This window comes from Glycine max, chromosome 7 (genome assembly GCF_000004515.6).
Source record: "Glycine max cultivar Williams 82 chromosome 7, Glycine_max_v4.0, whole genome shotgun sequence".
In the NCBI taxonomy this organism is placed as follows: Eukaryota; Viridiplantae; Streptophyta; class Magnoliopsida; order Fabales; family Fabaceae; genus Glycine; species Glycine max.
In genome coordinates this window covers 12060855-12076291 of record NC_038243.2, presented here as the reverse complement: position 1 = coordinate 12076291, position 15437 = coordinate 12060855, and the positions used below count along the sequence as shown (strand labels likewise).

Sequence of the window (15437 nt, the reverse complement as noted above, 5' to 3'; positions counted from 1 at the left end):
AGCACTACAAACCAAATTTTTTTAATGTAATGATTCTAACTATCTATTTCATGTTATGTTGATATTATTGTTCCTTTTTGTGCTTATTATCATGTTTACGGTCTAATCATCCATGTTCATGTAGTGTTTTAGGATTTAAAATGGTATTATTTAGCCTGATCTATGCATCTCTACTCATAATGCAAATTATTTAATGTAACTCTTAAGGGATTAGGAGTGATATTAGGTGATTTAAGTTCTTTCACATAAGGAATCATGGTTAGAGTAGGCTAGTAGATGTGAGTAATAATCGGATTAATGTTAAATAAAGAAAAATCAGTAACGATTGCATCAAGAGTAGATTCGATTGTGTTGAGCCCCCAACACGTCCCATAACTCTGCATCAACATCACTTCACTGCTCCAAGCGTTTGTCTTCTCTCCCTTAAACATTCTTTACTCTGTAATTTAATTTACATCAAATTTATACTTATGTGTCATCACCGAACAAGATTCGATTCAATTCATTAATTGCTTAAGAATTATATATATATATATATATATATATATATATACACACACACACACACGAACTCTAAGTCCAATCAAAGTCCTTGCAGACTCAACACTCAGTCTTACTGTTTAATTTACTATTTGAACAAATTGATACACTTGGCAAGGAATTAACAACATAACACTTATCAACAGATTGGTTAAATTATTAAATTCTTTGTATGTCCCCGAATAACATTCGTTGACAAGTGAATGATCATTCCTGACATGAGTTATGTCATTGCTAGTCAATACAATATTGTCTTAGTTTCCTTATCTATGCTCCAAAGTTGGACTTTCTTTCTACTCAAGAGTTTGACATCATCTGTGACACATCAATGTCTTATTGCAATTGGACTTGTTAACAAAAATCACTTTGTGCTAACATACAATATCTTCTTAAGAAACTTTTTAGTATTGTAACCATTAACTGATTTATTCACTAACTCAACTATATTTGTTTTTTGTGATAATATAGATGTATTTGAAGGATAATTGTTCCCTACCTCCTACTGCACCATAATGGAGTACATACTCCACACATGAAGCTCATTCATGATAAAATGGAGTACATACTCCACACATGAAGCTCATTCATGATAGAGATTGTACCTGCAATGCATACAAGAATTCAACTCATTAATGTTTCATTCAACTATAGGATTCTAATTTGGAGTTGTTAAATTAAACTGAAAATGTCTTTGAACCAAAGTTCGGTTGATGTTGTTGGCAATTCTAGAGTTTGGTATTTTCTAATATTTAAGTTGTTAATTGCAACTTATAAGTTCCAATAGCCTTTCTAGGGATTTTGAGTTTTTTAATTAAGTGTTCATAATTATTAAATGGTTTTTTTTCTTATTTGTGCTATGATATACCTATGGATTTATGACTATCCCGTGATTTACAATCTTAACTCCCCTTAATAATCCCAAGTAAAATCTCTATTTTTTGACTACCTTGCTCCCTGCTTAAATGATAAATGATCACAACAATATGTCGAGATGAATGCTTGTTCAAGGCAAACTCTACCAATGCATATTCATTTGGGTACCCTTTGAAATTGCTCATTACTTATATTACCTTACCAAAAAACAAAAATTTTCAATTTCCATATCCCAAAGTAGCTCTCTAGTTCAATCCATTCACCTTTGACACTTGGCAGACCTCCATCACAAGTCCATTTTCATCCACAATAATCAAATAATTCATTTAAAAGTCCATGGAGCTATCATTCGAGAAAGAAAAGACATTAGATGATAAACTACCTTAAGCCTTCCATCTTAAAAATCATGGCATTGATACAATGTCACCAACAAATCTTTTTTTTAATTCGTAGGAATTGAAGTATTAGAATATTTACAACTACTCAAGTACCATGCTCAATCAATTGATCTAAACCCCCTTGACATGTCACCAACAAATCTACATGCACAAAATAAAATACAAGAATAATGAAATAAAAGTCAAACTAGAACCTAGAATATTTAGAATTTTGACAAGAATTACATAGAAGATCATTAAAGTTGAAAATGGCAGAGCAAGTTATCAACTTCAACACCCCTCCCCCAAACAAACACTTACCACCAACAACAATTAGGATATCACTGAAAATAACTCACCATTTTCATACCCTTTCAGCAAGGAAAGGAACTCATTTCACCAATAAATGAGCACCAACATAAGCAGAACAAAAATTAGGAAAAAGCATAAGCAGAAGACAGACCAGGAAAAGATGTACCAGTTATTAGTACAATATGAATGACTTAATCTGCCAGTAGTAGCCTTCAATAGATTTAAAGAAAACAATTTCCTAGGAAGAGAGAAACTACATGCAACAAAACTTATTCAAAACAATTGAGTTATCCATATACATGCATTTGCACAAAACAAGCTACAAAATTGATTCAATAAATTATACAAAGGAGCCTGCAAGCTAATATGATTGAAAGTGGAGCACAGGCAAATATCCTTACAGGTTACCAGGATTAGGATCCTACGTGATGGAAAGGAAAGAAACATAAATTGGTAAAAATAAACAAGAACTTCAGACCTTCCATCCCCTGTATCAGCAATTTCCTCTGTAAAATGGCACAAAGAAGACTTTAAACCCTCAATTTACCACATTACCATCCTCTTCGTCAGGTCCTGTATCCCAAATAGAAAGCAATAAGGTCAGAAACCTTTCTCAGACACATTATTAGCTCTTCCACAAATATTATAAAAGTATAGATAAGCTCGTAGGTTGTAGAATGAATGTGCAGTCAAACGAGTACAAACATATTGAAGACTGAACTACTCTCAATCTGAGAAATAAGTAACTCTCTCTACTGAACTCTGCTGACTTCGTATCTTTTAAATGGGCTCGGGAGAATAATTTTGTAAAGACAACAACTCAAACACTACCACAACTGTGACCATCTCAGCCGCATTTGACTGCAATTACCCTAATGTCTAGGTAACGCAACAGTAATTTAAAACCTTGCATAGGATACTAAGTCAACAAAATCCACTGATTATCACAAATAAAATGAATGGCCAAGTGACCAACATCATCGTTTTTATAGTACACAAGAATAGAATTTTCTTATGATCAATTTTAACCCAAAATTAACAGTCCTAAAACACATTTTATCCTGCAATAAACCCAAATTATAAAATCAAGCAATTACCTTCTTCACCATTCACTGCACCTTCCTCCTCACCCTCTTCATATTCTTCTTCTTCTTCATCTTCATCATCACTCCCTTCATAATCACCCCCATACCTCTGATTCAAGTAATCCACAGCACCCTGCGTGAGCACGAGCTTATCCGCGTCAAGAATATCATACAAATTCAGCGTCCTCGGCGTGTGCATCTTCAAGGTCCCAATGTTCCTGCTGGAAAGCCTCACGTTCTCCGGCACCTCCGTCATCAAGAACATCGCCTTCTCCTTCGGATCAAGCCCCCACCGCTTCATTGCCGCGATGAACTCCTTCGTCTTCGGCTTCTCCGCGAACTCCGTCGCGAAGTCCTCCACCACGACGGCGCTGGCGGCGGCGCTTGCGACGGCGGTGGAGATGGCGAGGCGCTTCTCCTTGCGGTTGATCTTGATAGACCAGTCGCGGGGCTTCGGGCCGAAGACGACGCCTCCGCCGGGGCGGAGGGGCGTGCGGTTGGAGCCGCGGCGGGCGCGGCCGGTCTTCTTCTGTGGGAAGGGCTTGCGGCCGCCGCCGCGGACCTCGCCGCGGGTGAGGGTGGAGGCGGTGCCGCGGCGCTTGTTCTGCAAGTCGGTGACGACGGCGCGGTGGACGACGGCGCGGGCGGTGTCGGGAGGGGCGGAGCGGAGGTCGAGAAAGGACTCGCCGACCCTCTCGCCGGAGAAGTTGAGGACGGGAAGAGGAGGGGAGGCCTTGCAGGAAATGGATAGGGGTTTTTTGGAGGGTAAAATGGGAAACTTGTTGTTGGATTTGGAAGAAGAGAAAGTGTGGAATTGGCGTGAAGAGAAGAAGATGGAGGATGATGCGAAGGAAAGAGAGGTTGGTGTGGAGAGGGAAAGTGAAGCCATTTTCTTTTACTGCTTCTCAGACTGAGAGTGTAGGGAGTGAAAGTTATGCTCTATTCTATCTCATTCCTATCTGTTACAATGATTGGATATAGTGGTCTATATTAATATGGGAACCTAACTTCAGCACAGCAGACAATCTTTTTGGTTTTTTTTTCTTTTCTTTTCCTGTATTTTAAATTAAATAATTTCCCAATTAAAATCGTATGTTACGGTATGATTTCTTAATTTGTTTTTCTTTTTAAAAAATTAAAATTATATTGACATACATGATTTTTGTATAAAAAATTTTAAAAAGTAAAATTATGAAGCACGATTTCTTTCTAGTAAAATCGTACTTCAGTATACGCAATTTACCTATTTTCATAATTTCTTACATATATATATATATATATATATATAATTATTTTATTTAGGAGATTTCACTATGTAAATAAATATGATATTTAATTTTTTTTAACAAAATATTCTATTTTTTATAGTCTTTATGATAAATATATAATTTTTCTCTCTCTTTATATAAAATATTTTCATACATTTTTTTCTTTCTCATAATTTTCTTCTTTCATAATATGATTTTGTCGTTTTAAAAGTTATAAATGATTGTATTAGTGATTAAATTATTTTATTAGCTTTTTTACATTAATTTTATTTAATTGATTTGAGAATTAAATATTATTTATCAATATTTGTTAATGGGATAAACTTATGAACGATATATAAGAAATTAATAACAATTTTGAGGTACATCAACAAATATCATATCTTTTATCATCAATATTCTAATATTTTCTTTTTTCCTCCATTCTTCCTATTTTTTTCTTGTTTATTATCCTAACTTCTATTCTAATACTTTTAATCTCAAGTTTCCCTAGAGTTTTGCTCGGATATGCTTTTGAGATGTTGCATTTGCTTCCTGTTTTTCAACAATCTAAAAGTAAATTCCTTTTCAATAGTTTTTGGCCATTATAGTGGTAAAAGATAATTCGATGAGTAACATAAATTAGTCCTATTTAATTAATAATTTTTTTTGTAAGGAATTATGCTTAACATGAATATTAATCTTTATTATAAATTCATGAGTGTTGTTAGTGACTAGTGCATAGAGCATGGATCACTTAATCTAGAGATATTCCAATTTAACTTCTTAGTTCTTGCGTTAAATACACATAGGAAGAATTTTACTATCATATTTCGTTGGCTTGAATAAAATTATTTTCGATAAAGAATATTTGTGGTTTTCACACACACAAAAAAAATTGTGACATGAAATCGATTGTTGATATTTATAATCTTGACTCTTTAAAAAATTGTTTCGTTTGTCTGTATAACTACATGTTTTATTATATGTTCTTTGATTATTTAAAAAACATATAATTATAAATATTTAATATTAAATTTAACACTTAATTAATTATTGAACAAACTCAAACTCCGGATATTTTGACTTCATCCTTGCAACTACCTAATGTCTTAGATCTTAGTAATCTAGCTAGTTTATGGGTGAAAGCCTAAAAAAAACTCTTGCATTAGGGATTAACACAAAGTTCAAAGTTATAATGATATGGTGAACAAAAAGTAATCGAATAAGTTATTTTTTTCAATAGTGTCGATTAAATAATATTTAGGCAATTACATAAGAGAATGATTTCACATGGGAGATATAAGTTGAATTGAATGGTTAAGAGAGAAAGAAATTATTGAAAGATCGCGGGTTTGATCCCTCCTTCTAACAACTAACATCTACCGATAAAAACGAAATAATTTCACACTAGGATTAAAAGAAGGCTAAAGTATATCTAAACATGCTCGTATACATACATACACACACATAAGAGGAGGATCAAATTATACCGATTTAACTTTGATAACTATTACACTATTTTTATAACTTGATATAGAATATGATTTTTATTGATTCAATTGTTGAATTATATCTGCATATTATCAAGATCGTCTGTGTAATTTGACCTCTCATATATATATATATATATATATATATATATATATATATATATATATATATATATATATATAAGCCTTGTACTAAAATCAAGTGAATGTTATCCAAACTTAAGTGATTAAGCACCAAAATGCTTATTTCTACCTCAAAAATGGAACACAAAATAATCAAAGTAAATATTCAAACACTATACAAATGAAGTGATGATTAAAAAATGATTGTACTTTCTTATGCATTGTTGGTTTAAAAACAAAGTACAACAATAGTAATCTAAATATAAAATCTTTTAAGAATATCTTGTCACTGCAATTTGCATTGATTCACCATTCTCATGTCTTCAAAATGCACTCTGAGATGAAATTTATACAAATGTTTCATGTAAGTTTCTCTAAATTTCAAACATAAGACAAATAGAAGCAAGTATGCCAAAAGAAGAAAAAAAATAATTAAATAATCTCTCCTTGCTCTTCTCCTCCATTTCCCCAAATCAAACACTATAAAGAAAATGAAAGAAAATAGTATTGCACAAAAAGAAATTTCCTAAAGTGTTGGTCTTAAAACTCACATGACTAATGTTCTTAAAACTCACTTTCTTATAGCGAAAGGAGCAGACAAAATTTGTTCTATATATCCATAGGTTACCCACAAAATTATTCACATAATCTTCAATAAGAAATCAATAATAACTAATTGTCATCTATTAATGAGAATTTATTCCATTATCATTTAAAAAAAGTAGTTCAAAAATTAATCAAAAAACTATAACAAGTAAAACGTAACTTTCTTGCCAATATTAATTAAATTGAATCCACATCTCTCATGTTCAATCACAAAAACACTATTTAACTAACAAATTTTGGGATAGTCTTCATCGTCCATAAACATTGGTTGCTCATCAATTGTTTGCTAGTTCTATGACAAGACTAGTCACACTACCAAACAATGCTACAAAATTATTGATTACCCTCCCAAGTCGAGTCCAAAACCATATGCACATAATGTGCATAGGCAAAAACATAATTACTCCCCTTGGCTTTTGGACTTTGGTGCTTCTAATCATGTCACCAATGATCTTGCAAATCAGACTTTGTCAAAATAATCTTGTGAGGAAGAGCATCTTTTTGTTTCTAACGGTAAACCATTTTCCATTTTAAATATTGGTAATGCAAATATAATAACTCCTACCAAGTCCCTTGCTCTCAATGATCATTTGCATGCTCCTAGCGTTACTCAAAATCTTGTTTCGATTTCCCAAGTATGTTAATCTAATGGTGTGTCCATTGAGTTTTTTTCCTTGGCAAATTCAAATTAAGGATTTAAGGACATGGAGGATGATGCCTCCAGGAAACAATGAAGACAACCTTTACAAATTGCTTTATTTCCACCTCTCTGGCCAAATAAACCATGCAATGAAATCTCCTCCCACTGAATTATGGCACCACCAACTTGGTCATCTAGATTCTAGAGTTGTTTGTCATGTTCTCAAGCATCAGAGTCTTCCATTTGTTCCATCCCACAATAAATGATTAGATTGTCTAGCAAATAAAAGTCACAAGTTGTTTTTTTACCAAGTCCAGTTTGTCAAGTTCAAGTCCTTTGGATATTGTCTTTTTTGATGAATGGTGTTCCACTCTTCTCAATTCAATAAATGGATATTCATATTATGCTTTTTTCATTGATCATTTCTCAAAATATGTGTGGTTATATCCAATGAAACACAAATCAGATGTCTATGTCAATTTTCCAGTTTTTAAAGCCTTAGTGGGGAAATAATTAAATTGTTCAATAAAGACCTTATATTCTGACAATGGTGGTGAATACATATAGCTATGTTTTTTTCTAAGTAAAAATGGAATCACTCATCTAACAACTCGTCCATACATACCTCAAAACAATTACATTTTTCGAATGAAAACACCATCACCTAGTCGAAACATCTCATTGTCTTCTTCACCATGCCAACCTTCCACCTAAACTATGGTGTTATGTACTCCAAACTGTCGCCTATTTTATTAATAGGCTACCTACACCTAGTCTCCACATGACTTCTCCTTTTAAAAAATTGTTTAATAAATCCCCAAACTATGTCAAACTTAAAACATTTGGTTGCTTATGCTATCCTTAGCTAGTGCCCTACACATGAAACAAACTGGCTACCAAATCACAACCTTGTGTCTTCCTCGGTTATAGTTTTAGTTAAAGCACATACATTTGTTACAATCTAGTTACTCATAAAAGCTTCATTTCCCATCATGTCTAGTTTTTTAAAAAATATATTCTCTTATCTCTCCATAGTGTCATTTCACTCCACGAATTCAAATTCGAATTTCTATTCCTCGGAATCTTCCCCTAATACCACTCTTACAAACTTTTATATTTTCAAAACAACCTCCAATGCAAATCCAAGCATTCCTTCTAACTCAAATTGCCCCAATGGCTTCAAATCCTCCACCATAAATCTCTCTCACACCTTACTCACTAATAACCACTTTTCTTATCCACAATGAACCTGAACCACAAACAAACCCATATAACCTTGCTAATCCATCCCAACTTGTGGCAACTCCCTCCTCAATTGAGCCTCATCATCCAATGGTAATTATATCCATGAATGGGATACACAAATAAAACAGGTACACAATGTCTGAAAATTCCCACTACCAATTCCTATAGAGCCATCATGTCCTTCTCAGGCTATCAAATCATTTGAGTGGAAATGTAACATCCCTGATTATCAACTTCTTGGTGACTCACACTCTACGGCACTTCACACATTGACACTTCACTCAACTTCCTTGTTGATTAGAATCCTTCACTGGTCAGAACCCTCTGTAGGCAGTCATTTTTGAGAAATTGACAATCTACTTTAACTACTTTCAGGATCAATGATCATCTCTACAAACCAACATGAGATTTTCAATCTGCTTTGTTCTCACTTGCACGTTTTCTTAGAAACTTCCCAAAGGGTCACTCATCCCATATTTACTCCTAGCCAAGCACACTTAAATGTAGAGTTCTTAAGTGATGAGATACCGAAAAGTAAATGTGTAACACCCCATTTTTTGTACAATAAATTAAAAATATTTTTTAGTTAAAAATAAATAGAGTTTTAGAAAAATGGTGAGATTTTATAATTAAATAAATAAGGAGAAATAACTTTATTAAAATAATTATTTGAAGGAAAATTAAAAAAAGATATTTGATTTATTCATTTGATAAGAAATAAAATAGAGTATTTATTTATAAAATAATAAATAAAGAAAAATAGAGTAAATAATAGGTTGGAAGTACCCTAGTTATAAATAGAGACATATTAGGTCAGTTTTCAGACTGACGATAGTCTACGCTTTCTCTTCCTCTCAATTTCGTTTTTCCTTCTCCTCCTCCCAAAACTCTCTCTTTTTCCTGCATACACTCCGACCTGTCTCAGTAAAACGACGATCCCGGACTCATTAGCCGTTGGATCATCAAGAAATTTAAACACGAGGTTCGGAACATATATCCGCACAGACCCACCTTTGGGAGTTTTAAGATAATGTTTATGGTGGAAGAAATGTCTCTCGCACTGAACTTTTTGTTTTCCCACAGACACCCAAAACCTGTTTGAGTAAAACTATGATTATGTACTCGTCAACCATTGGATCATCGCGAAATTTGGAAACTAGTTTACGAATCCATTTCAAACATTCTCACCATTGGGATTTGTGAAATAATATGTTTGCAGAGAGAAATTAGTCTCCCACCTTGATAGTAAAATGGAGGCTATAATCTTTTCTCCTTCTCTCTAATGCTTGGAAACCCTAATAGAGCAAACAGATGAAAAACTTGAGGAATCTTAGGGAACTGCTAGAGATGCCGCTATCATTGCCGAACTACACACATGAGTCAGCTGAGAGGTAAGGGATGAGTTTATCGCAATTGGGGTTAGAATGAACATGTGTAGGAATCCTTAGGGGATTAAATTGGGGTTTATCTTGGGATGTTTATTGTATTATAATTCTTTCTGTATGATTATGTGAACTGTTTGAGGGATTTTACTCCCCGTGTTGTGAGAAACATTTTTGTATGATTTGTTTGTATTTTGGATAAGGTTTAGCGTGATAAATAATTATATTGGGATCGTAAAATTGTGATTGAAATTGTGTATAAGTGATAAATTAAATATGTGATTAATTGTGAAATAACATGTTGCTTTGAGATTATAACATTGTTATTGAGATTGAATATAAGTACAAAGTTGAACATGTGTTAATTTGTGAGATACACGTAAACATATGATTGTGGATTGTGACATTACGAGATGATAAATTGTGGACATGAGATTTGGTTGTGAATAAGTATGTGGTTAACACTTGATGTGACAATACTTGTGTTGTGAGTTATGAATTATACAATAATCCAACGAGTGTTTACCTTGAGAAAAATGTTTATGCACAGTGTTAAGGGAAAGTGTTGGATTCCTAAGAGTCTAGGCATTGGGGGTAAAGACACTCGGTTTGAGTGCTCCTTTAAGCCTATGTTTATTTCATATGATTGGAGCATTCTCGCAAAACAGAATGATCATGACTGATCACCTTATGAATTTACTTAGTCAGAGTGACCTAACATACCCATCATATAGTGTGTCTTGTTATGTACTCCTAAGCGCCCCAAGGTGGTTTTTCATTAACATGGTACCACATTGCATATAGGCTTAAGTCTTAGTATAATTGTTGCATAACGCTTGTTAATTGTTTATTATGAAATTGATGAATGTTATTACGTCTTTACCTAGGTGTGTGATTCACGTGTAATGTGATTGGTGATTGAAAAATGAATTTTAAATGATATAGTGATGAAGTGACGTGAGCTGTATTAAGTTGAGTTGTGTTATAAATACTTATATAATTTATTTGGATTACGTCTTTGTTTATTTGAATTTTTTAGAAATGTGATAACTCACTCCCTATGTGTTATTTGTATTTGGATCTTGTGATGATCTCGAACCTTGTGTTCGTGGGAGCAGATGACTAGATGGATGATTTTAAAGAACCTCGTGCTCGAGGACACTGGGACATAATGCTCTGATAGGATGTGACATTAGGGATGAGTTTTATTTCAATTGCATGATGTTATTTTATTTTATTTTACCTCACTCATTTAACAAAATTTATTTTGTAAACTTTGACGGCTTTGTTCCGAGCCGAATATGTATTTTTATAAGTTTTATTTGGCAATATTAAAGCGAATGTGAGTATTTTACCCTTTTGAAATGCTTTTATTTAAATGTTTTTAAAATTGTTAATTAATTCCGCATTTTTATTCCTTTTATTATTAGTATATATGTGTGTGGGGGGGGGGGGGGTAGAGAGTGTCACAAAATGCATCTTGTTGGTATAAGTAGTACCGATTAATTCTTTTAAGTCATCATCAACTATATAGTCTCGTACCTGCACAATTTGTGGATTTGTCTCATTCTGATGAGATTCGCATGAAGTGTTACATGCCTACTAGCTTTCACCTAGTTCATCCTCAAACCATATTGTACTAGAGAAAGGTCTGCTCTAATAACATAAGTAACATTCCTAATTGTCAATTTCTTAGTGGCTCACACTCTACGACATTTCATGTGGTGGTAGTTCGCTTAACTTTCTTGTTGGTCTAAATCCTTCACTAGTCAAAACCCTTTCTACGCAGCAATTTTCAAGACTTCAACAATCTACTTTGGCTTCTTTCATGATCAATGATTATTCCCACAAACCAACACAAGACTTTTCAGCGTACTTTGTCTTCATTCACACGCACTTTGGGAAACATCCCAAAAGGTCACCCATCCCATATTTGCTCCAAGTCAAGGATTCTTAACTGTGGAGTTCTTAAGTGATAAACTACTAAAAATTAAATGCATCTTGTTGGTATAGGTAGAACCAATTAATTTCTTTAAGTCACCATCAGCTATATTATTTCATTCTTGCACAATCTTTGAATTTGTCTCATTCCAGTGTGATTCGCACGAGGTGTTACAAGAAAGTTACAATGAGTGATGAGTTCAATGCCCTCTTGTCTAATGGCACATGGACCCTTGCCGCCCCATGTTATTTTTACAATGTCATCGGTTGCAAGTGGGTTTTTCGTCTAAAAAGGAACATTGATGGATCAAATGCATGTTACAAAGCTATATTAGTAGCAAAGGGTTTCAATTAGTAGCCTAGTGTGGATTACACTAAGATTTCCAGTCATGTGGTAAAGCCCCAAACTATCAAACTAGTGTTATGTATTTCTCTATGCTACAGTTGGTCCTTGTCTCATATGGATGTTAATAAACAAAACTATTTCTGAAGACATCTACATGGCACAACCTTATGAATTTGTTCATTTGCAATATCCTCATCATATATGCTCATTGAATAAAGGATAATATGGATTGAAATAGCCTCCCCAGACTTGATACAATACCCATGTTTTTTTAGGAAGAATTTAAAAGGAACGGAGGTAATAATGTCTTTAATCTTAGTAAATTAGTTAATTAAGTCTTATAAAAAGAATTAATATAAATAGGAAAATTATTTCACAAATCAACTTCTCTATCATATTATTATTTTTTAAAACTTTCTTTACTCTTATAATTTGGCGACTATAATAAGTATTTTTCGATCTTTTTATTACTATTGTGAAAGGTACTAGACAAGATAAAATGGGTGGGAATATGAAAGATGGATAGTCAATCTTCATCAAAAAGACAAAAATTTTAAAAACTAAATATAAACATCTAATTAACATTTTTTATTTGAGACCTAATTTCTCATTTAATTTATTTTCTCTACTTCATTATACATCTACCTTTTTTTCTACTGCATTACTTGAAGTCTACTTTTCTCCAACTTGAACAAACTATACTTTCTTGTGACTATAGCACATTGTATACAATATATTTTATGTGTATTTAGAAAAAATAACTTGTGCAACCATAAATGATTTTGAATTATAGTTTTACTTGGTCATATCATAAGTTACATTACATGGAGATCAAAGAGAAAGTAGAAGATTAACATAATCACAATACATACCAAAAGAGTGTTCGTAGATCGATTTTGAGCCTTAAAAACAATCCAATCCAAACATTAAAACAACTTGTTGTTTATTTGACTTTTTTTATCCATAGGAATCGAAGACAGGGTCCAGGGATTTACAATAACTACACCATACTCAACCAATTGAGCTAGACCGCATTGACATTATTTATTTGATTTGGATGACTTTCTTAAAAATGATCAAATTTAATCCAATAAAGTGAAATTTGAATTGGGTGGTTTAGTTTTCACCACCATATCCTTACAAGTATCATATCCTTACAAATATTTTTAATTGATATTAATGTACAATTTTAACTCTAAATATTAAATTTCATAGCATCCTTTTTGAAAGGTTAAATTTTATAGCATGTTCACATAGTAAATATTGCCAACTAAAGAAATAACATGCCAAACCATACAAGTGTTGAGTTAGTGAATTTATTTGGATAAAGGTGTGTGGTTTTGATGTAGCAAACAAACTGCAAAACCAAATCCAATAATACTAGCAAGCAAAACAATAAATATATTATTATATCATCAAATGTTACTTCTTTCTCTTTATAAGTTCAATGCCAAAAAAAATGATTTATATAAGTATATTAGTCAACCTATAAAATTAGAATGAATTGTATAACCTAAAAATAAATCAACAACAAGTAGTTTTTGCAAAAAGTTTCTTAACATCACAAAGGACTGTGTACACATTCCATCAACAAGTAATGTACAACCCCAAATAGCTAGAGCTTCATTTAGCTGATTGACAACATATATTAGTACAATATAGTAATATTTTAGTTCAATTCAATTTTGTTCAATTTTGAAGACTCTAATTGAAAACTAGATCAACCCGATTGATTGCACCAAAAAATGGTCCAATGGAATTAAACAAAATAGTTTGCATCAATTTTCAAATTTTTGAGTGTTTATTTTTTTTTTATCAAATTTGATTTGATCACTCATACTTCGAATCAAATGACAACTATGAAACAAGTAGAAGCACCTGAAACTATGTACTTTTTAAGTTTTATAATTTTTCTATATATTTTCAACGACTAATAACTTTAGCGTTATTCTTTGGAAAGATAGTTGAAACAATTAAAATGAAACTTTCTATTGAATTGGATCAATTTTGAACAAAATAATTACAATTATATAGTTCTAATGAATAACTAAAAATAGCATAACAAACAGTAATAGTTACATTGTTTATGAATAGTAAATCGATAATAAATCTTGACCTCTTAAATTTCTAATAATAATTAATTTTACTAAACTTGATAATACCTTCACGCTTTGATCACATGAAATTATTGTGAAATTTTTTAGCTAACATTATCATATGGAATAATGTACTCTTACCAAGACATGTTGGACAAAAGCACATAGAAGAATACCAATCCAACTACATGACTACCTAATGTCTTAGATCTTGGAAATCTATCTAGTTTTAGGGGTGAACTAGCATGATACCCGTGCTTCCGCACGGGACAATCAATTGTTTTTATTTCTCACTTTTTATAGGCAATTAAATAATATGATATATATTCAATTTACTAAGGTTGTTCTTAAAGCAAACAATGTTTAAAGGAATCAATATTTATATGGTGAGTATAATGTTTACAAAACTTTAAAGTATATTATTTTGTGGGAAGTAAGAACACAACAATAAGATAAAAACCTTAGGATCAAAGAAAGTATGATGTGAATTTGTATATATTAAAAAAATGATACCATGCAAAATAGGTATGGTCATAGATGGAGATCAAATTAGTATATTATAAGCAACAACAAAAAAAAAGAATAAATCGTTATGCATTTAATAATATAATGGTATATGATAAATTGATGTAATAAAGACATGTGAATGGATCAAAATATATATTTTAATTTAGAAAACAAAATTAAAATAAAAAATAAAATAATTAAAAGACTAAAAGGTATTTTAATCTTCCAAATGTGTAATTATTTCCATAAAAAAAATGTATAAGTGATGATTGTGAATAAGCATGGTAATGGGATAAAGCGGGGATGAGTATGTCATTCCCCATCCCCATCCTTATCCCACTCAGTTAAATTAAAACAAAATAATTAAGAGACAAAAAGGATATTTTAATATTGTCCAAATTTTGTAATTATTTAACACCAAAAAATGCATAAGTGATAATTGTAGTTGGCATGACAACGAGGTAGAGCGATCAAGGATGGACATGTCATTCCCCTTTCTCATTGTCATTCTCACTCTTGTCTCCATCCTTAATCTCTATGGAGGATAAATTTTGTACCCGCCCCCTGTTTGGGGCAAGTATATATGTCTCACTCTCATCTTTGCCACAAAAAAGGACTCCTAAT

At 32.3% G+C, this 15437-nt stretch overlaps 1 protein-coding gene across 4 annotated transcripts; it reads right to left on the bottom strand.

Annotated features, from left to right (window-relative positions):
* Nucleotides 1–676: 676 nt before the first annotated feature.
* Nucleotides 677–4164, bottom strand: LOC100803701 (50S ribosomal protein L4, chloroplastic). Of its 4 annotated transcripts, none has more exons than XM_041017002.1 (4): nucleotides 3200–4164; nucleotides 2581–2675; nucleotides 1905–1952; nucleotides 677–1142 (listed from the first exon to the last, which is right to left on the bottom strand). In XM_041017002.1, exons 1-2 carry the CDS (start codon nucleotides 4074–4076, stop codon nucleotides 2641–2643), a joined length of 912 nt encoding a protein of 303 aa, XP_040872936.1. In that variant the 5' UTR covers nucleotides 4077–4164; the 3' UTR covers nucleotides 677–1142; nucleotides 1905–1952; nucleotides 2581–2640. The 4 variants fall into 4 exon arrangements, with proteins under 4 accessions (XP_040872936.1, XP_040872937.1, XP_014633424.1 ...); XM_041017003.1 differs by lacking the exon at nucleotides 1905–1952 and having other exon boundaries at nucleotides 677–1072; nucleotides 1114–1142; XM_014777938.2 differs by having other exon boundaries at nucleotides 1905–2675.
* Nucleotides 4165–15437: the final 11273 nt, after the last annotated feature.

What these genes read in the sequence shown, in the direction of transcription:
- LOC100803701 (XM_014777938.2), bottom strand. Translation starts at nt 4,076, where the DNA reads ATGGCTTCACTTTCCCTCTCCACACCAACCTCTCTTTCCTTCGCATCA. An exon ending in TGCAGTGAATGGTGAAGAAG is followed by an intron (nt 2,676 to 3,199) that starts GTAATTGCTTGA and finishes TTTGGGATACAG; the next exon opens with GACCTGACGAAGAGGATGGT.